The sequence below is a fragment of the Hesperophylax consimilis genome, chromosome 15 (genome assembly GCF_061612785.1).
Source record: "Hesperophylax consimilis isolate HC1 chromosome 15, BYU_Hcon_1.0, whole genome shotgun sequence".
Lineage (NCBI taxonomy): Eukaryota > Metazoa > Arthropoda > Insecta > Trichoptera > Limnephilidae > Hesperophylax > Hesperophylax consimilis.
The window spans coordinates 29,476,285-29,493,948 of NC_142850.1; the positions used below are offsets into that span (position 1 = coordinate 29,476,285).

A 17,664-nucleotide genomic window follows, 5' to 3' on the forward strand; every position below is an offset into this window, starting at 1 on the left:
TCAATTATCGTCAGGTTATTCGTAACTGGGATTATTTATCTTTCATTTTTAAATAAATAAATTAATGTTATTCTGCAAAAAAAATGTGTGACCTTGTGGGCCCTTGTGTGCCCTTGTAAAAATAATTAAAGAAATTCAACTAAGTATTCTTTATTTGACAAAGGTCCTCCATCACAACACGAGCAATATTTTCCGCTTGCTGTGGTGGTAGTAAGAGATTTTCAAATATTGTCAGGTAATTCGTAACCCGGGAATGTTTGTTTTTCCTCAAACAAAAAAAAACATAATAACACGTTTTACTTGAACACCGAACCTGAACTAGTGGAACCAGGGAAGTTCCTGACTGATTAAATTTGGTCACCAAACACGGTTATAACCATTTTAAGCAACTTTTCAATTCTGAATGGTGGTCTTTTACCAGGGTAATATTTATAATATCTACCACTTTGATTACCTTTTATAATATACCTTCAGATTACTAATGAGAATGAAACTTCTGAAGATTACTCGTGTATAGATCTTGTCTCTTCAGATGTAATCATCCGACTGCGCTGTATACATACTTTTACTTCCTTTTTTATAATATACCTTTGGATTACTAATGAGAATGAGACATTTAAATATTACTCGTGTATATTGTCTCTGTAGCTGTAATTATCTATCTGAGTTGTATACAAACTATTACTTTACCCTTTATACTATACATTTCCATTTTTAATGAGAATGAGACAGTACTTATTTTTAATACCGAGATATAGAAGCTTCCCCGTCCGTCTCCCGATAATACAGGCCACTCCTGACTTTGCAGAGAAACTATGTCCGTAACTTCTCTTGGACCAACCTCCGTCAACAATTAATGTTATAAATGGATGTCCTTCATCGAAGTCTCCATTGTCACGAGCTAGCTGCGCCTCTTGTCGTATGTTGCTTGACATTTGTTCAGCTAAATGGGTCTTCCATGACATAGCAACTAACCTCTCGTGTCTTCTAAATGTTACAGGGCACATGAACGGAATATCCATTGTACACAAAAGCTCCTCTGCTTACTCATGTAATTCAATAAATAATAACTTAATAATACAATCGGTTTGAAAAATAAACAATAACCAAGACTCCCACCATGATAGCGCCATCTGTTGGGATATTTAAAATAAGCTTTTAGTTCGATGTTCTACCGTATTAAAAATTTCAAATAGGCGCCATCGGACGGCCTATTTCAATAGTAATTTAAAAATCTAAGTGTTCTTTTTTAAATTGTAGAATAAAAAATATTAAATTAACTTTAAAAAATGGAAAAATATAATACCAATAATTTATCGTTTAGTTTTGTTAAATAAACGTATCCAAAGTTTTATAATCTGCATTTTAAAAACAAGTACAATTAGTGTTTATGAAAAAATTTTAATTTGCTTTTGAAAAAGAGACCATCAAACATAAATTACGAGTTAAACCTTAAGCCGAAAAACTTATCGAATTTTTTTGAATGCTACACAACTTTTAACAGCGTCAACACTTAAAATGTTATCAATGAAAATATATTCGAAAACAACTTAACTTACATAACAAACTCTCGCTCCAGACTTCGATGAATTAACTATTTTTAATAAAAAATATTATCACTTTAATTTTTTTTAAGTTCCGTGAAAATGATTTTGAAAGTAAAATATGAACGCATGTTATGCATACCAAGCTACAAGGCACCTCCGTTGGTAGGCTTTTATCGTCTGGACCAACATTTTAACGGTGGTATTAGCAGCAGTCGATAAGGACAAGATGGAGGTTTATCAGAAAAAACAAGATATCTTATTTCTTCTTTGTTTAGCTTCAATTCAATTATAATTTCTTCAAATCGACTCTACCCACTAGAATGATTTTTGGCATATTATGGCAAGTTTACAAAAACGTTTTGAGCGATCGCTTATCATAATGTTCCAAATGTATGGAACTTAGGTGGGTTTGGCTTTAAACCGCGATAAGCATTTCATATGTTTTCATAAATATTTTTGAAGAATGATATTTTTATTTTATTTTATATTATAGAAACAACCAGTACATGATTTAGATAGATGAAACAATATACAGGAATAAGATTCTTCATGTTGGGTACCTATGATATGTTTCCTTGTAATGTCTTCTAAGTGGTATTTTATTTATTTATTTATTTATTTATTTGTTAAGACATACACAGTACAATTAGATACAATTAGATATTTTTAGTTATTACATAGTTGTAGTACCTATTACGTATGTCCATAAAATATCATAACGTAATTTCGCCTGAGATTGTTATAAAAGGAAGGAAGTGTGTGGATAAAAATAAAAATAATAAATAATAAATGAATTGAAAACAAGAATTATAATAAGCTCACGAATTGTAATTGACTGTTAATAAATAGGATTTTTGAAAAATGATATGAAAATATTTTAGAAATATGTCATGCTAAGAAATTTAATAAGTTAGTTTTGTATGTTAGAAAGGAATCATGAAAGATGTCTAAATGTAGTAATTTTTCGTAATGGGTGTATGTTGTGATTGCTCGAGTAATAACTGAATTGTTTGCTGCATTGGTATTGTTGGCTTCAATATGAAATAGTGTAGTGTGCCTGGTACGCCTCGTTGGAACATTTAAACCAATTACGGATAGCAATTCGGGACTATCTATTTTATTATTTAGCAGATTATGTAGAAACAACAGGTCTGACAATGTGCGTCTTTTTTGTAAAGTTAACATATTATTTGTAGTATTGTTGTATTTCTTGAGTAAATGTTTCGAAAATTTATTCTGTATACTTTCTACTAAATCTATGTATACCTTATATTGAGGATTCCATATTGTGGAAGCATACTCCAGTGGACTTCTGACCAATGAACAAAACAACATTTTCAGAGTTTTAGCACTTTTGAAAACTTTGCATATTCTTAATAAGAAACCTAGCATTCTGTAGGATTTTGAAATAATGTGTTCAATGTGCTTGTCAAAAATTAATTTGCTATCTAAGTAAACACCTAGATCTTTACACGTAGACATAGGTTGTAAAGGTTTGTTATTCAAGTTGTATGGATAGATGATTTTGTTTTTATTTCTAGTAAATGTAATCGAGTGACACTTAGATATGTTTAAGGACAATAAATTTGATTCACAGTATATGCACAAATTATCAAAATCGCTTTGCAATTCCATACAATCGGATAAACACTGTATAGCTTTATAAATTTTCATGTCATCCGCGTATAAAACAAAGTAACTATTTTTAAAGCAAACGTAAATGTCATTTATATAAATATTAAATAAGAGTGGTCCAAGATGCGACCCCTGGGGCACACCTGAGACGATTTCCGTTAAGCAAGATGCAAAACCATTGACAACCGTGATTTGGTGCCGATTATTGACGTATGATGCGATCCATCTATAGAGGTCACCGTGAATTCCTAGACCTAATAACTTTTGTAAAAGAATATAATGATTAACACGGTCAAATGCTTTAGAATAATCCGTATAAATGGCATCTACCTGGCATCGCATATCCATTTGAGCATGAAGAAAATTTGTAAAAAATGCAAGATTTGAGGTTGTGGAGCGATTTTTGATGAAGCCGTGTTGATTATTTAAGAGTGAGGGTGAGATAGTAGAATATAATTGATCGTAAACAATTTTTTCCAATACTTTACTTAGTATTGGTAATTTGGATATAGGTCGATAGTTCGAGACATCATTTTTACTGCCATTTTTATATATTGGGGTAATCAAGGCTGTTTTCCACTTGTCGGGAAATGTTCCTTCAGATAACGATAGTTTGAAAATAGCAAAAATGGGGGGTGTCAATTGTTTACTACAATAATTTATGAAGATCCCTGGAAGTTGATCATCCCCTGGTCCCTTTTTGATATCAATGGACTTAAGGTATTTGAATGTGATGTCTTCATTGATCTCGATTGAGTTGATTATGCTATTTGAATTAGAGCAAAGACTGGCATTGCTTGTATGTGCAGGTTGAGCATTCGAAAATACAGATCCAAAATACTCAGAAAATAAGTTGGCTACTCCTCTACTGTCATTAGCAGTTTTTTCACCGTAAATCATATGATCAGGGATGGCAGGAGATTTTCTTTGAGAATTGACGTAGGACCATATTTTTTTAACATTATGCTGTATACCGGATTCTATCGTAGAAATGTAGGTTTTGTAAGCTGCTGAAGCGACTGTTTTTTGCCTTTTGCGAAGCAATGAAAATGAAAGATAATCAAGGGGGTTCCGATGGCGCTTCCATTTTCTAAAGAATTTTAATTTTTCGTTTGTTATTTTTATTAAGGCTGCCGTGTATCATAGTGGGTATTTTCCAGATTTCACAACTTTCTTAGGAATAAACGCTTCGATAATCTGTTCAATTATAACATAAAACGAATTTAACGCTGTATTTACATCCGGTGCATTTATAACGGTTGACCAGTCGGTTTCTTTCAGTCTCTCATTGATCTCTGCATAATCTGCTTTATGGAATAATTTTATTGTTCGAGGAGTTGAGAGGGTTGCAATAGTGGATGGAAATTCTAGTTCTACAATCAATGATTTATGATGAGCATCTTCTTTAACTAATGGGAGGTCGGCAAGCGACACATTAACTGAAGTGTTACAGAAGACGAGGTCCAGAATTCGACCGAATTTGTTGGGTAAATGGTTAAATTGGGTTAAATTTGCAAAAGATAAGCAGTTAAGTAACGCGAGTGCGCATTGATCTCTATTACTTGGCATTTGTTGATTATTCCATTCGATATTGGGCATGTTATAGTCGCCAATGATTAAAAACTTGTCATTGGGAAAACGGATTGTTAAGTCAGAAATAGTATTGGTATGACTACTAAATAATGCTAATCTTTCTGATGATGTTAATTTTGGACCGACGCTAGGTAAATACACGCAGCACATATGAATATTATAACAATGACGATTCGATATCCTCAGCGTCTGATTTCCAAGAGCGGGGGGTAACAAAAAATTCTTTTTTAATTCCTATGAGTACGCCTCCGCCAGTTGATTTACTTGTGCGGTGTATATCTCTATCATTTCTGTAAACAGAATAACGATTATCAAATAATTCCTCATCTCGGATACTATCAACCAACCAACTTTCCGTAATGAAGATCAAGTCATAATTATTGAGCAGTATATTTTGATGAAATTCCTGTGTTTTCGAGCGCAAACCTCTTGAATTTTGATAAAAAATTATTAATGAATCATGCATTGCGAATTTTCGGTAATTACATTATTATGTTCGGTTTCTGTAGAATATATTTGAAGAATATTATATTCTAAAATTATGTTATTAGTCATGAGTCCACTGGGCTTAGCAAAGCACAACATACTATTATTATGAATTAAAGTGAGTGAGTATATTATAGAATGTAGTAGTGAGCAGTTAGTGTAATTATTAGCATGTGGGGTTAATGTAAAAAGGGTGATATTGAAAAAATTATAAAAAAAAATACGGAAAAAATAGTAGTTATCAGAGGATAGGTGGTTTAACATTGCAATGGTAGTTAGACAAGGTTTTTTAGCTGTAATTCGCATGAGACGTGTATGGGTGGTGATGTTTCGTTTTTCCGTAGGTAGATTTTTGCACTTCTTATCCATAAAAACTGATAGTTGTGTTCGTTTTTAAATGCTTTAGCGCACCTCAATATAGATTTATTCTTCCGCGTGAGATGGTCGTTGATGAAGATCCTCTGGTCAGCTCCAACCATCCCGATGGCCTTGGTAGTGATTCCTTTTCTTTTCTTGATGGCTGCGACGAATTCGTCCTTCTTCTTGCGGGAGGTGAATTTGGCGATTATGTTACCCGGACGTCCATCTGTCGTGGCTTGTGTACGATGGCGCTTACTGATTCTGCTAACGTATTCAATGTCGCTTTGATGGAGAGGGCATCCAATGATTGTTGCGATATTCGACATCATGGTAGGTAGATTCTCGTTGGTGGTCTCAGGCATTCCATGTATTTCTATATTGTTGGATAGAAGTTCCTGGTCCCTTTCATTGTTTCCCCTCTCTAACATGTAAACTGTTTGTTTTAATTCTGAGACCTCCATTTCTAGCTTATCAATTTTAGCTACTTTTTCGTTTATAGATTTCATATTACTTGAAAAATCTTCCATGACATTATTATTATAAATGATGACTTTTTCGAATTCCGCCATTTTACTGCTCATTTTTTCTATTTGTAGCGCCATTTTTCTAATCTCAACAGTTAGGAGTACGTTGCTTTGATCTGAAGAGCAGGATTGGGTATCTAAATTGTCCAAGGTTTGGATACAATTATTGCACTCCCACGCATCCTTTTTACCTTGCGACATGCGTTTAAAAACACTTGCCGGAATATCAGCGCATTCGAAATGGATGGTGCATTTGCAGGTTGAACACTTTATACACTCAGCCACTTTCAGATGCTTAACGCAATATTTGCATGTTGAATCCATTTTATGTTTGGCTTGTGGCTGCAATAGGTTACAATACTGTGGGTAGCTTGAAGATTTTTGAAGAATAACTAAAACTCTAGATTTAGCACTTTTTACACTCCAGACAAGCACTCACTTTCGTATTTTAATGCACTTCTATGAATATTATCAGCTGGTAAAAAAATTGTAGGATAAGGGTCGATGTTTTTAGAAGAAAATATAAGATTAATAGGGAGCGAAATGACAAACGTCAGACTTGTGATGATTGTTGAACATGGTATGTTTATTCCTTTATTACCAGGTTACGTGTGAAGTATATAGGTGTGTGTGTGATGCGTGTAATGTATGTGTGAGTGTTTGTATGTGTGTGTGTCTGTATGTATGCGCATTGAACAGTTTAAATAATTGACATGATGCCACGTTTGAATTTGGGCAGTGAATCCGAAAAAAATGTCAATGTTAAAGTTAAGACAAATATTATTTAGAGTATGAAGAGCTCGGTTATTAATAAAATTGGTCTCTCAAACTGAATTGGTCTCATTAATAAATTACCATGTACCTAGTAGACCGACTCGACTCAAAACACCTTTCCACTGTGACAATACTATGACGAACACAGAACAAAACTCAACCATAAATCGCTTGCATATTTTAGGCAATGAATATGCTAATATTGATCACGCTGCCAGTAATCTGTCTTCATACAAAAGATGCGTTAAACTAAATTTGTTTGCTAGTACCACGTAAATACATCATGTAAACATAATATGCCTACCAGTACTTCTAAAACTATTAATGCACTTGAAATCATAAGTACTTGTAAAATTTATCATATCGGTTAACATAATCCAGGATTTATTACTTTTTATATTTAAATCATTGTCGGTACCTTGAGATAGGTATCTTATTGGTACATTTTATTATTTTATTTCAATCTTTAAATTTTTATTTTTATTTTTACTTTTTCCTAATAAATTATGGTTTGTACTTTAATACTTTATATTTTAAACTATTCACTTTACAATTTACTTTTATACATTATAGTTTTTATACACTACTTATTACCTTACTTTTTACCTATTTTCTTAAATTTTACTAACATTTATACTGTTATTCTTCATGTTGTTGTACTATTATAAGTATGTCAATTATGTTAATGGCACGTGTTGTGCCGTATATGTGTAAATAAATAAATAAATAAATAAATAAATAAATGCCTAAATATAATAATATTGTAAGCATTAATTAAAAAATATTGTAAATGTGTATAAATACAACCAATCGCTCGAGTGAGAGCTCTATTTATTCCCAATTTATTAATCTTAATCTGTTAATACTTTAATACTGAAATTTTATAACAGGATAATTTAATCGACGGGTACGATTTTGGTTCAAAAATTTTCTTCTCAAGTATTGAGGTAAAAATGAAAGATAAAGAAAGAATTGTATTTCTATGTTCATAATAAGCAAACCACTAAAAGTAAGTAAAACCATCAGATGGTAATATTAATAGGCCAAATGAGCAGAAGTATAGGGTTTTCCAATAAGATGTGTTATTTTGAATAGCCCGCTATTTCGGTAGATGTTACTTTTGAAGCTGTCATTTTTTGACATTTGGCAAGTAGAAACTACGCCATTAATAAAAATGGAACGATATACGGTGGAAATTATCAAAATTCACATGGTGAAAATTTGGCAGAGACGGTTTGTAAAACTCGAACATTTTTGGGTCGTCGTGAAGCACCTTGTCGGACCGCAATACAGAAATTGGTGGAAAAATTCGAGCTGTTGGGACAATTTAGTGATGTGAAAAATAAAAATCGTGCACGTCGCTCAAGAACAGCCGAGAATATTGCTGCTGTAGCCGAAAGTGTTGAAGAAAACCCAGGTTTGTCCATTCCTCGTCGTTCTTTGGAATTAGGCATACCACAAACGTCATTACACCGTATTTTGCATGAAGATTTGTGTCTTAAGCTTTATAAAGTGCAGTTAACACAAGAACTGAAGGCGGCCGATCATCAACAACACCTCTAAAATAAAATAACACCTTTTATTGGAAAACCCCGTACTATTTAGTTAGGTGCATGAAAGGGTATTGTTATAAGCCCTAGCTAGTTAGAGGATTACGAAAGAATCCATAAAATCAACATAAAAAGAAGTTAATCATTTCAAACTTTTAATTCTTCAAGTTTTAATATATTGTTAGCTACAATTCCAACGGCGACGCGGTGAAATTTCCCATGGTATCTTAACTGTGCTATGTATTACATATTTTAGAATTTGTCGAAAAAAAACATTTTAGAAAACAATCAAAATTTATTTGAAATGTTTATACATGAACTTAACTTTGATATTACTAAAAAATATAATAAAAAATATGAAAAAAATATTTTGGACCTTTTGACTCGTCCATAATTTTGAAATAATTCCATATTTAAAAAACACATTCCTTTTGTGTTGAGAATAAGTAAGAAAACTGTATCTTTACTTTTTATGCCGTTTATACAATAAAAAATATAAATATTTTTTATCTTTCAACTGTCATTGAAAAATCCCGCCAATTTGTAATCATAAACTTACAATTTTTTAAATTTTATCCTTGTGATCATGTATAAATATTTGAAGCAAACTGAGAATAATAATTATCTATCTTTCCAACAACGAACAAATCACACATTGTATTATAGAAAAAAATTACAAATATTTTAATAATGTACGAATGCCCAGGTCAGATCTGTCTTTCAAAGCCCATAATGGAATATTATATTTGTGGCTAGTAGTGTCTTTCCGAGGCTTGAAGGGTTTATGATTTGTTGTTATTTACTGAGACATTGATATCCGCTTTACCTTAAAAAGTTTAAAAAACAATAGGGCGAGGAAAGGTATTTAACATTAAAACTATTGATGTATTCATAACTTTTTAGTTATCAGTGCCGATGCATGCATATTCAGAAGTGAAATGACCTTCACTTAAATTCATTTTAATGCGATATCCTGTTTTGTTCATTAATTATTATGAATAATGTAACATTATGTAAAGTCTTACAACTCAAAAACAACAAACTGTCACCTTTCTGTGTGAAAACGCAAACCAATCTTTTTTTAACACTCCTAATAGTGAAACGTTCTCCGTAGAATTGAAATGTGACACGATCTTAATAGCCAGGTACTTCCTCACCTTCCTTTTCCCCTTCTACGTTCTACTTTCCTTCCCTTCCCCACTGCCTCACAACATACCCATATTAGGGATGCAATAGTCTCGTTGGCTCCAGATTTTAGGGAGCAGTTTGTGATTATATTTAATTTTTTACGATATCCTGCCTTTTGCATTATTAATACGAATAATGGTGTATATATTACTGTTACAAACAGAACAATCTGTCACTGTAGAAACATATTTAATTTTTTGAACGATAATACCCAATATCATTATAGAATTCTGTCGCGAAGCAATTTATTGATACAAGACATCCTTATTTAAATATCAACGTGTATTTTTATCGCTGAAATATATTTGACAGACGCTTTTTGGGGTCCCCAAATTGGCTGTAAGTGAGTTGTGGAGGGAGGGGGGTGGGGGTGTAATCCAACCCAGTGTAAAGGAAGTGAAGAGTGTATCGAGATGGAAGACGGGAACAAATTGATTACTCCCCAATACTGGAATCCGGTTGACGCATTGACTGAAATCAATTATTATTAACCAATACAGCGAACTAATTTGTACAGGTATAAAATTGTACGTTGACTTTTTTAAATGAAATATTAAATTTGACAAGGATATTTTTGTCAGTAGATACTACGTAAAACGACCAAGTGGCGTAAAATATATTTAAAAGGGTAAAAAATCTTTATTCAATAAATAATTTATTGTGTCCATATCGTTTTGGTTCAGTGGCGTAGCTCCTGGGTGTTATTATAAAATGTATTTGTTATTATATAATTAGTCTTTTTATAAAACACAAAAATTTATACTTTATCTGTTGTAAATTCTTGTTTTCTTTTAAAATAGATATTTCAAAATTCTAAAGCGAATAATAAGAAATTTTGCGACATAAAATATTTGTTTATTTAAAAATTTCAAATCTTTAAATTAAAAGTACAGTTTTAGAATAGTAAGATTTTAAGATATGTAACTGATACCTAACTGATATATAACTGTTGTATTTTTCGTATTAGAGAGCTAAAAATACATGACCGATTGAGTTTGATTTGAGTTTTTGTAAAAAAAGACGAGCATGAACGAAAAGTTTTTGACAGCAACAATAATTCTATCATGCTAGTAGATAAAGAGTATAAGTAAAAAAAAATGTTTTTGATTATTTCATTATTTCAATCTCTGGGACAATATCTGCACGTCTTATCAAAATAAATAAATAAAAATATATTTCTTTTAAAAATAAGCATTTGTTACTCAATCACCCAATAAAAACAATCACAATAAATAAAAAAAATCCATAATAATTGATATAATGTGATATAATAATTATTGATATAATTAGATACAAAATAATTGGTATAATGTCATACAGAGCCACAAAATCATCCCAATCACCTTATAAAATCTAAATCTTTCTGTACTTGTATAGTATAATTAGTTTAAGATTGCTAGTTAAAGACACGGTTGTCTCGAAACCGGTAGCAATGTAAACGAAATTTAACTACCAAATGAAAATTGAAAAATATCTACTCAATAAAACAAAAATTCTTGGAATTATTGATGGTCTTGAAAAAAGCCGCCACTGGCGCTTTTAACGAGCATTCATCAACCGACCCTCTCTTCTTGGCGGTTGCAGCTTAAATAATATAAAGTTCAGCATTCAACTTATAAACTTAATTAAAAATTAATTACTGAATTCCATTAAGACGTAAGTAATTGAGAATGAATGCATACAATAGTCAAATAATTTTGTTTACAGCATAAAATGCACATTCCATCGAAGTCGCACAGCATTATATATATTAACACGTTGAACGCCATTGTGGAAATGAAGAAAATTTACCATTTTAAATTTGAAAAAAAAAATACTCAGTTGGCGTCGGCGACCATCAAAACGTATTCCTTATTTTTTTTACCAAAATTTTCCATGAAAATCAAGAAAATTAACTGCGGTCACCGGTGACCGTCATGGAGAAAAATGACGATTTTCGTTAACGCACGCCGCGAGGTCATGATGCCGGTCACGTACACTTCATGCGTCTCCCCAGTCGAGTTTTATCACTGCGCGGAATGACAGTGATAAAAGTTGTAAACGCTTACATCATGTATCGTGAAACTACGAAAAATAAAATTTCGATAGTGGAATTCAGAAGAATGTTAGTAAAGTATCTCACCACCTCAGAAAAAGACGAAGTAGTGGATAAAAGACCAAAAAGACTCAAACACGAACTAAAAAAGAAACCAGGAAAGGTTCAATCATCAAGACATTTTTGTACAAGTTGCTACAAAGAATGCGTAAAAAAATTAATGTTTGAATAAAAATTATTATTTGCAAATTTTATTTTTCCCGTCGAAAAATTTCAAAGTACTGAAATATCAAATTTCCACTTTAGAGTATTGTTCTAGAGCGCCGCTCCGGTCGTTCTAGTACTAATAATACACGCAAATTGTACGCATCGGCGCTTAGGAGAGTGTTGAATACATCTTTGACAGGAGGTCACAGGTGACCTACGTGGCGCAATTGACTGAACATTATGAGGTCACCGATGACCTACATGGCGTTCAACGTGTTAATACGTTTATGAGATCTTATTAGAGTTATTTAGCAGGAAATTAGGTATTTATTTAACTCGAAGTTTTCATCTAACCCTAGAGAAGTATAAATATCCTTTATAACGTTTGAAATTTTAATACTTTTCTTTTTTTCTGTTAGATTTTACTTTGCTAACGAAAAGAAAAGTAATTGCCTGACGAAATTGATAGGTTACTTATTGTAAACATATTTTAAAATATTCACAAGTGCCAACGTTGCGCATTAAAAGTAAATCCTATCCATCGGTATTTCGATCAAACGCAATCATTACATTCATTTTAAATTTGACCTCTTGTACGACCAAGTCGAAACATTGTGGCAGTCAAATATGAAAATCGAAAAAAAAATCGAATTTTGTTCAAAAGGATTATCATTATTGTTAATAAATCCGAATTATGATAACCGATACACTTGTTGCAGAAATTGAAATCACCTTATTAGATTTAAATCATCTTATTAGATTGAAATCACCTAATTAGATTGAAATCACCTTATTAGATTGAAATCATCTTATTAGATTGAAATCATTTTATTAGATTGAAATCACCTTATTAGATTGAAATCACATTACTAGATTGAAATCACCTTGCTAGAATAAAAAAAAAAATATTTTAGTTTTTAAATACATCTATTAGAATTTCACTTTTGTTTTCGGGAATGAATGAATACAATTATTTGAAGCGGAAATTAACCCACTTCCTATCGAGCTGAAACTTGGCATATAGACTCGTTGTCGATGACAATGCATTCTATCAACTTATGGCAATCACGTACACACGCGGACATGTACGCATTTAACTGAAGTCGGATGTTATTACAGCAGTAAAATAAATGTCGGCCCTACCCAGTCGAGATTAGACTTAGTTGTTAGCACGATTGACTCCTTTTCCTGGGAAGGAAAATTATAATTATTATACTTTAAAAAGGGGTGTTTTTAATGCGATACGAAAACGATAAATAAAATCGCTTCCTTTAGATAAAACCCGAAAGATTGATTGAGATTATTAGTTCAAAATCTTTAACGAAGGGTTCAACGTAATTTATATCTCCACCCCTGAAATAACCATTCATTGCCATCTATGGACCTAGCTTTCTCCTGTAGTCTTCCTAAAGTTCCTTATTACCAAGGGTTGATTTACCACACCACCAGGTTGTACCGATACCTGAAAGCGTATCGGGAAACATTTTAGGTCGTCGGCTTCCATCGTTTCTACATGCCCACGGAATTATCTCCTCGATGAACCTTAATACTGACGGCTTTCCAAATAAATTATTTTGCTCGGTAATATGTCGTTGGCTTGATTGCATGATTCCAAAAATACTCAAAAACGTTAGTTTAGTGGCTACAAATTAAATTAGTCCGTAGATAAGTCCGTAGCTCAAAACTGACCCGACGAATATTTTTTGAGTAATTTTGGTCTAAGGGAAGGTTGAAGAAATGATTTGAAAGCCGTCGATAGTGGTGATTTCCTGGATTATATCATTTAGCAGCATTACACGCTTTTAAATGCCTTAACTGCCTTAAAGATATGTTCGTGTTGTAATAAAATTAATGAAATACACTTGGCGAGATCTCAATCATATTATTATTTATAAAATATAAGAACTGTTAACTTGATCTGTAATTAAAACGATGTCGATCCGTAATTTAAAACAACTAGCTCGTGTATGTTATTTATTATACCAGACGAAATTAGGTAGGTGCAAAGATATCTCATAGGTGCATAACAAGTACATTAAGTTTGTAAATTGTGTCATGTTTTGTTTCGCATCACTTGTAATAAAATATGCATTATGTTTCTAAATAAATAAGTTAAATTTGAATATAAAATACCACATCAAAAATGCTTTTAATGTTTTCCCGAGATTAGGCGTTGAATCCTGTTTCAAAAATATTTTGACACATATCGGAACACACTTGTTCCGAACATTGCATTGATCCATGGCAAAACTTCTAAATACGCGTAAGCACATAATGTTCCTACGCGTATTGTGAAGTTTTGTAATGGACACAAGAAGTACGTGGAACACATATAAACTTATCAAAAGCTTGATAAAATTATGAAGGTTTAAACATTCGTGTGAAGAGAAGGTCCTGTTGTTATAACGACAATCCAATGCTTCTCTGGAAGAGTAGTATTAAAGATTGTCATTGTAAATTGTAAACCTTATTACTTACATGTACTTTTTCCTTTAATAAATAAATATATTTATGCTATTGACAAAATAGTATATTAAAGTATAAGTGGATAAACAGGTCTTTAAAACACGCGCGATTTTTCGAGCACGACGGCGTAGCCGAGTGCTCGAAATAAAGCAAGTGAGTAAGTGCGATTTAAACACGCTAGAGCGTACTTTAAATGAGTAAAAAAGGGCACCAATATAAAAAAATACTTTTTTTAATCAGACTGGTTGAATGTTCGACTAACTTTTTTAAAAGCCCACCCCTATCAGTAGATATACACTTACAAATACAATAAATTAGGGAGACTTTTCAACAAAAGAATTGTATTTTTTATTTTTACATTTATGCACTCAAAATAAAACGATCTCAACGATTAAAAAATATATTATAATTTTATGATTTAACTCACCCTCAGAATCCTCGTACTTCTTGTGTCCGTCGAACTTGGACTTGTTGATCTGCTTCTCGAATAATCCCCTGTTCTCCTTCTTCTCGACATATTCACTGTTATTCACTTCTGGGGGTAGCACTTTCTCGTCTGTGTCAACATTCACCGATGTCAACATGGTTCCTTATTATCTCTTACTCAATATACCGCAAAGTTAGCCCTTACACCCCTATTGACATACCCGGTAATGACCACAAGAAAATGTTTAAAACACAAAAAATAAAATATTTATTATTAGTTTTTTTTCTTCTTATTTCTTTCGATTTGATGGGGGATGCTAAACAAGCAGCATCCGACAGCCGCGGTAGATCTTTGAACGATTTGTCTAGTGATTTCGTTCAGATAATGTTCATTACACTGATGGTAATTGTGGACTGATGTGCTTTTAACAAATTCAGTAATGAAGTAGTTACTGTACGTCTATTTGCATTATTCTTTATTCATAAGTTCGCGCGGTCACCGGATTACCTATTGTATCTTTTAAAGTTCAGTATGAGCGCTAGATTACAGGCGAGGAGTTTTGTCGTTAAAATACTGATTTTAATACATATTTGTGCAGTGTCAATTGAATCTATAATCATAAGACTCAAACTTACACAGAGGTTATATAATATAAATTCATATTTTTTTAGGTTAGAACATAAATTTCTAGCGAAATTTGAGATATTAAAAAAACTTCGAAAATATAATTGAACGATCAAGACAAAAAAAATATCTGACAATAGGATAAATCGAGACAAAATTTTCTACGAATTTAATATTCAATTTTCTTATTGAGAATTGTCAGTCAAAGTTCAGAACAATAATTAGGCTACCCAAAGAATAGAAAAATAATAAAGAAAATTCGAGTTTCTCAACGCAAATGTATCGTAGAAATTGTCAAATTATTATCTCTACAAAAGAAGGTGGCGAAGTCATTATTTAGCAAAATGTCGATCACGTTTCCCTGTACGTGATTTAAATCTAAAATAACGCAAAAATTACAATTTCTTCGAATTAATTTCGTCCTGTAGAATTTTTCGAAATGATTAAATTATATGCTAAGATAAAACATATTATATAGTCAAAATATTTAAGTTTTTTAATAAAATAAAGTTTTTCTAAATTATCTTCGTATTTATCAATTCGCCTTAAGACAGGTCTCTTGCGACTAGTTTTTTTTAAAAACAAAAACATTTGGTCATTAAAAATGAATTGTCCCATACAACAATTTAATTAAAAATGTTTATATATATTATTTGTAGAACCTACAGACAAGCCGTCAAGTGTGACAGCTTTGTGGGACTGCATAAAACTCGTATCTTTAAAAATTTATAATAAAAAATAAAAAAATAAAAATAAAACATTGCAATTAACAAAGTTCTGGGACTTCAGGCTTATTGCGTAAGGCTTATTCCAGTAACACCAATACATTTATTTATTTATTGTTTCTTTACATGCGGTATAACTGCTTACATTTTAATTATTAACTTCACTAAGACTAGCCTGTGTCGCGGTTAATAATTTTACAAAATAATAAAAATAACACAAAGTAATATGTACAATATTGTTGCATGAATAATGGGTACCTACTAATCTGAAGGAACCTATTTCAATAAAGTAGTAAACATGTGGGGTGACCATGTGAAATAACATATTTTGTTAATAATTTGTAGATCATTTTTGCAAATAAATCAGACAGGTTTTTTTTAATAATTTACCAAAAGTCGACAAAAATAAAAAAGTGCGGAAACAAATTTTATTTTTTGTGAAACATTGAATTTAGCAACAGTGCTTTATTCATTTCTTTTGGCGGAAGTGCAAAATATTTGAACTAAATATTTAATATACATGATGAATAATTCATTCTGATCAATGTTTTGGCATTGAAATTATAACACTTTTCTAATACTTCCCACTTCCTTGTATTTAAAAATTACACGTTTCTAACAGCCAGCAGCTGAAGATCGATGAGCCGCAATTTTCATTACTTTTTATAACTTTTTTTATAACTTTTATCAAAATCACATCTAGCAATTCCCAAAATCACACCTAGCGATTCCCAAAATCACACCTAGCTATTCCCAAAATCACACCTAGAAATTCCCAAAATCACACCTAGCTATTCCCAAAATCAAACCTAACAATACCTGATATCGCACCCAGCAATTAACAAAATCACACCTAGCAATTTCTAAAATCACAACTAGCATTTCCTAAAATCACACCTAGCAATTCCCAAAATATTATTCTAAAAAACACGTTATTATTTTTTCGGCATGCAAAAAACGAACTCTGAACTTTCCGTCTCTAAATCAAATGTGTAGACCATTGCGCTATAGAAACTTCGTCGCGAGAGCTAAAGGTTAATTTTTCTTATCTTCGTCAAAATAATCAGTCAATATCACAACATGAAGAGAAATGAGTATTTCTCATTTATTAAACTATTGTTAAAAACGTGACGGCGGGCCATTTCCTAATAAAATATCATCGGAACATGTGTTCATGCAGCTGCGCTTATCCTAATAAATATAATGAGGAAATGCAAAAATTTTGTAGTTTTTATGAACAAGTGTTTCGACATCCTCATAAACATTCGTTTTTTACTGATAGTTTGTTAGGAAAACTATCAATTCTTTCGTTAAAAGTCTGCAGTCCTGTTTTTAACAGAAATACTATTAATTTAACCAAATTTTAAATAAATTGGCAATTTTAATCTGTGGGATTTCTCCGTGCACATTTCAAGTGAAAGGACAGCTAGAATTGACATGCGACTTATCAACTCAACTCAAAATTGTAGACCACTTCGCTTTGTTAGTCGCCTGGTTGGATAAAAATGTTTCGAAGTGTAAAT

At 31.9% G+C, this 17,664-nt stretch overlaps 1 protein-coding gene across 1 annotated transcript in view; it reads right to left on the bottom strand.

The window, feature by feature from the left end:
* The window catches only part of LOC149417597 (acyl-CoA synthetase short-chain family member 3, mitochondrial), a 61,747-nt gene extending 46,658 nt beyond the window's left edge, over positions 1 to 15,089 (bottom strand). Inside the window, exon 1 of the mRNA XM_089640099.1 lies at positions 14,793 to 15,089. Coding sequence (XP_089496225.1) covers positions 14,793 to 14,949 — 157 coding nt within the window. The 5' untranslated portion in view covers positions 14,950 to 15,089. The remainder of the gene's footprint in view (positions 1 to 14,792) is intronic.
* Positions 15,090 to 17,664: the final 2,575 nt, after the last annotated feature.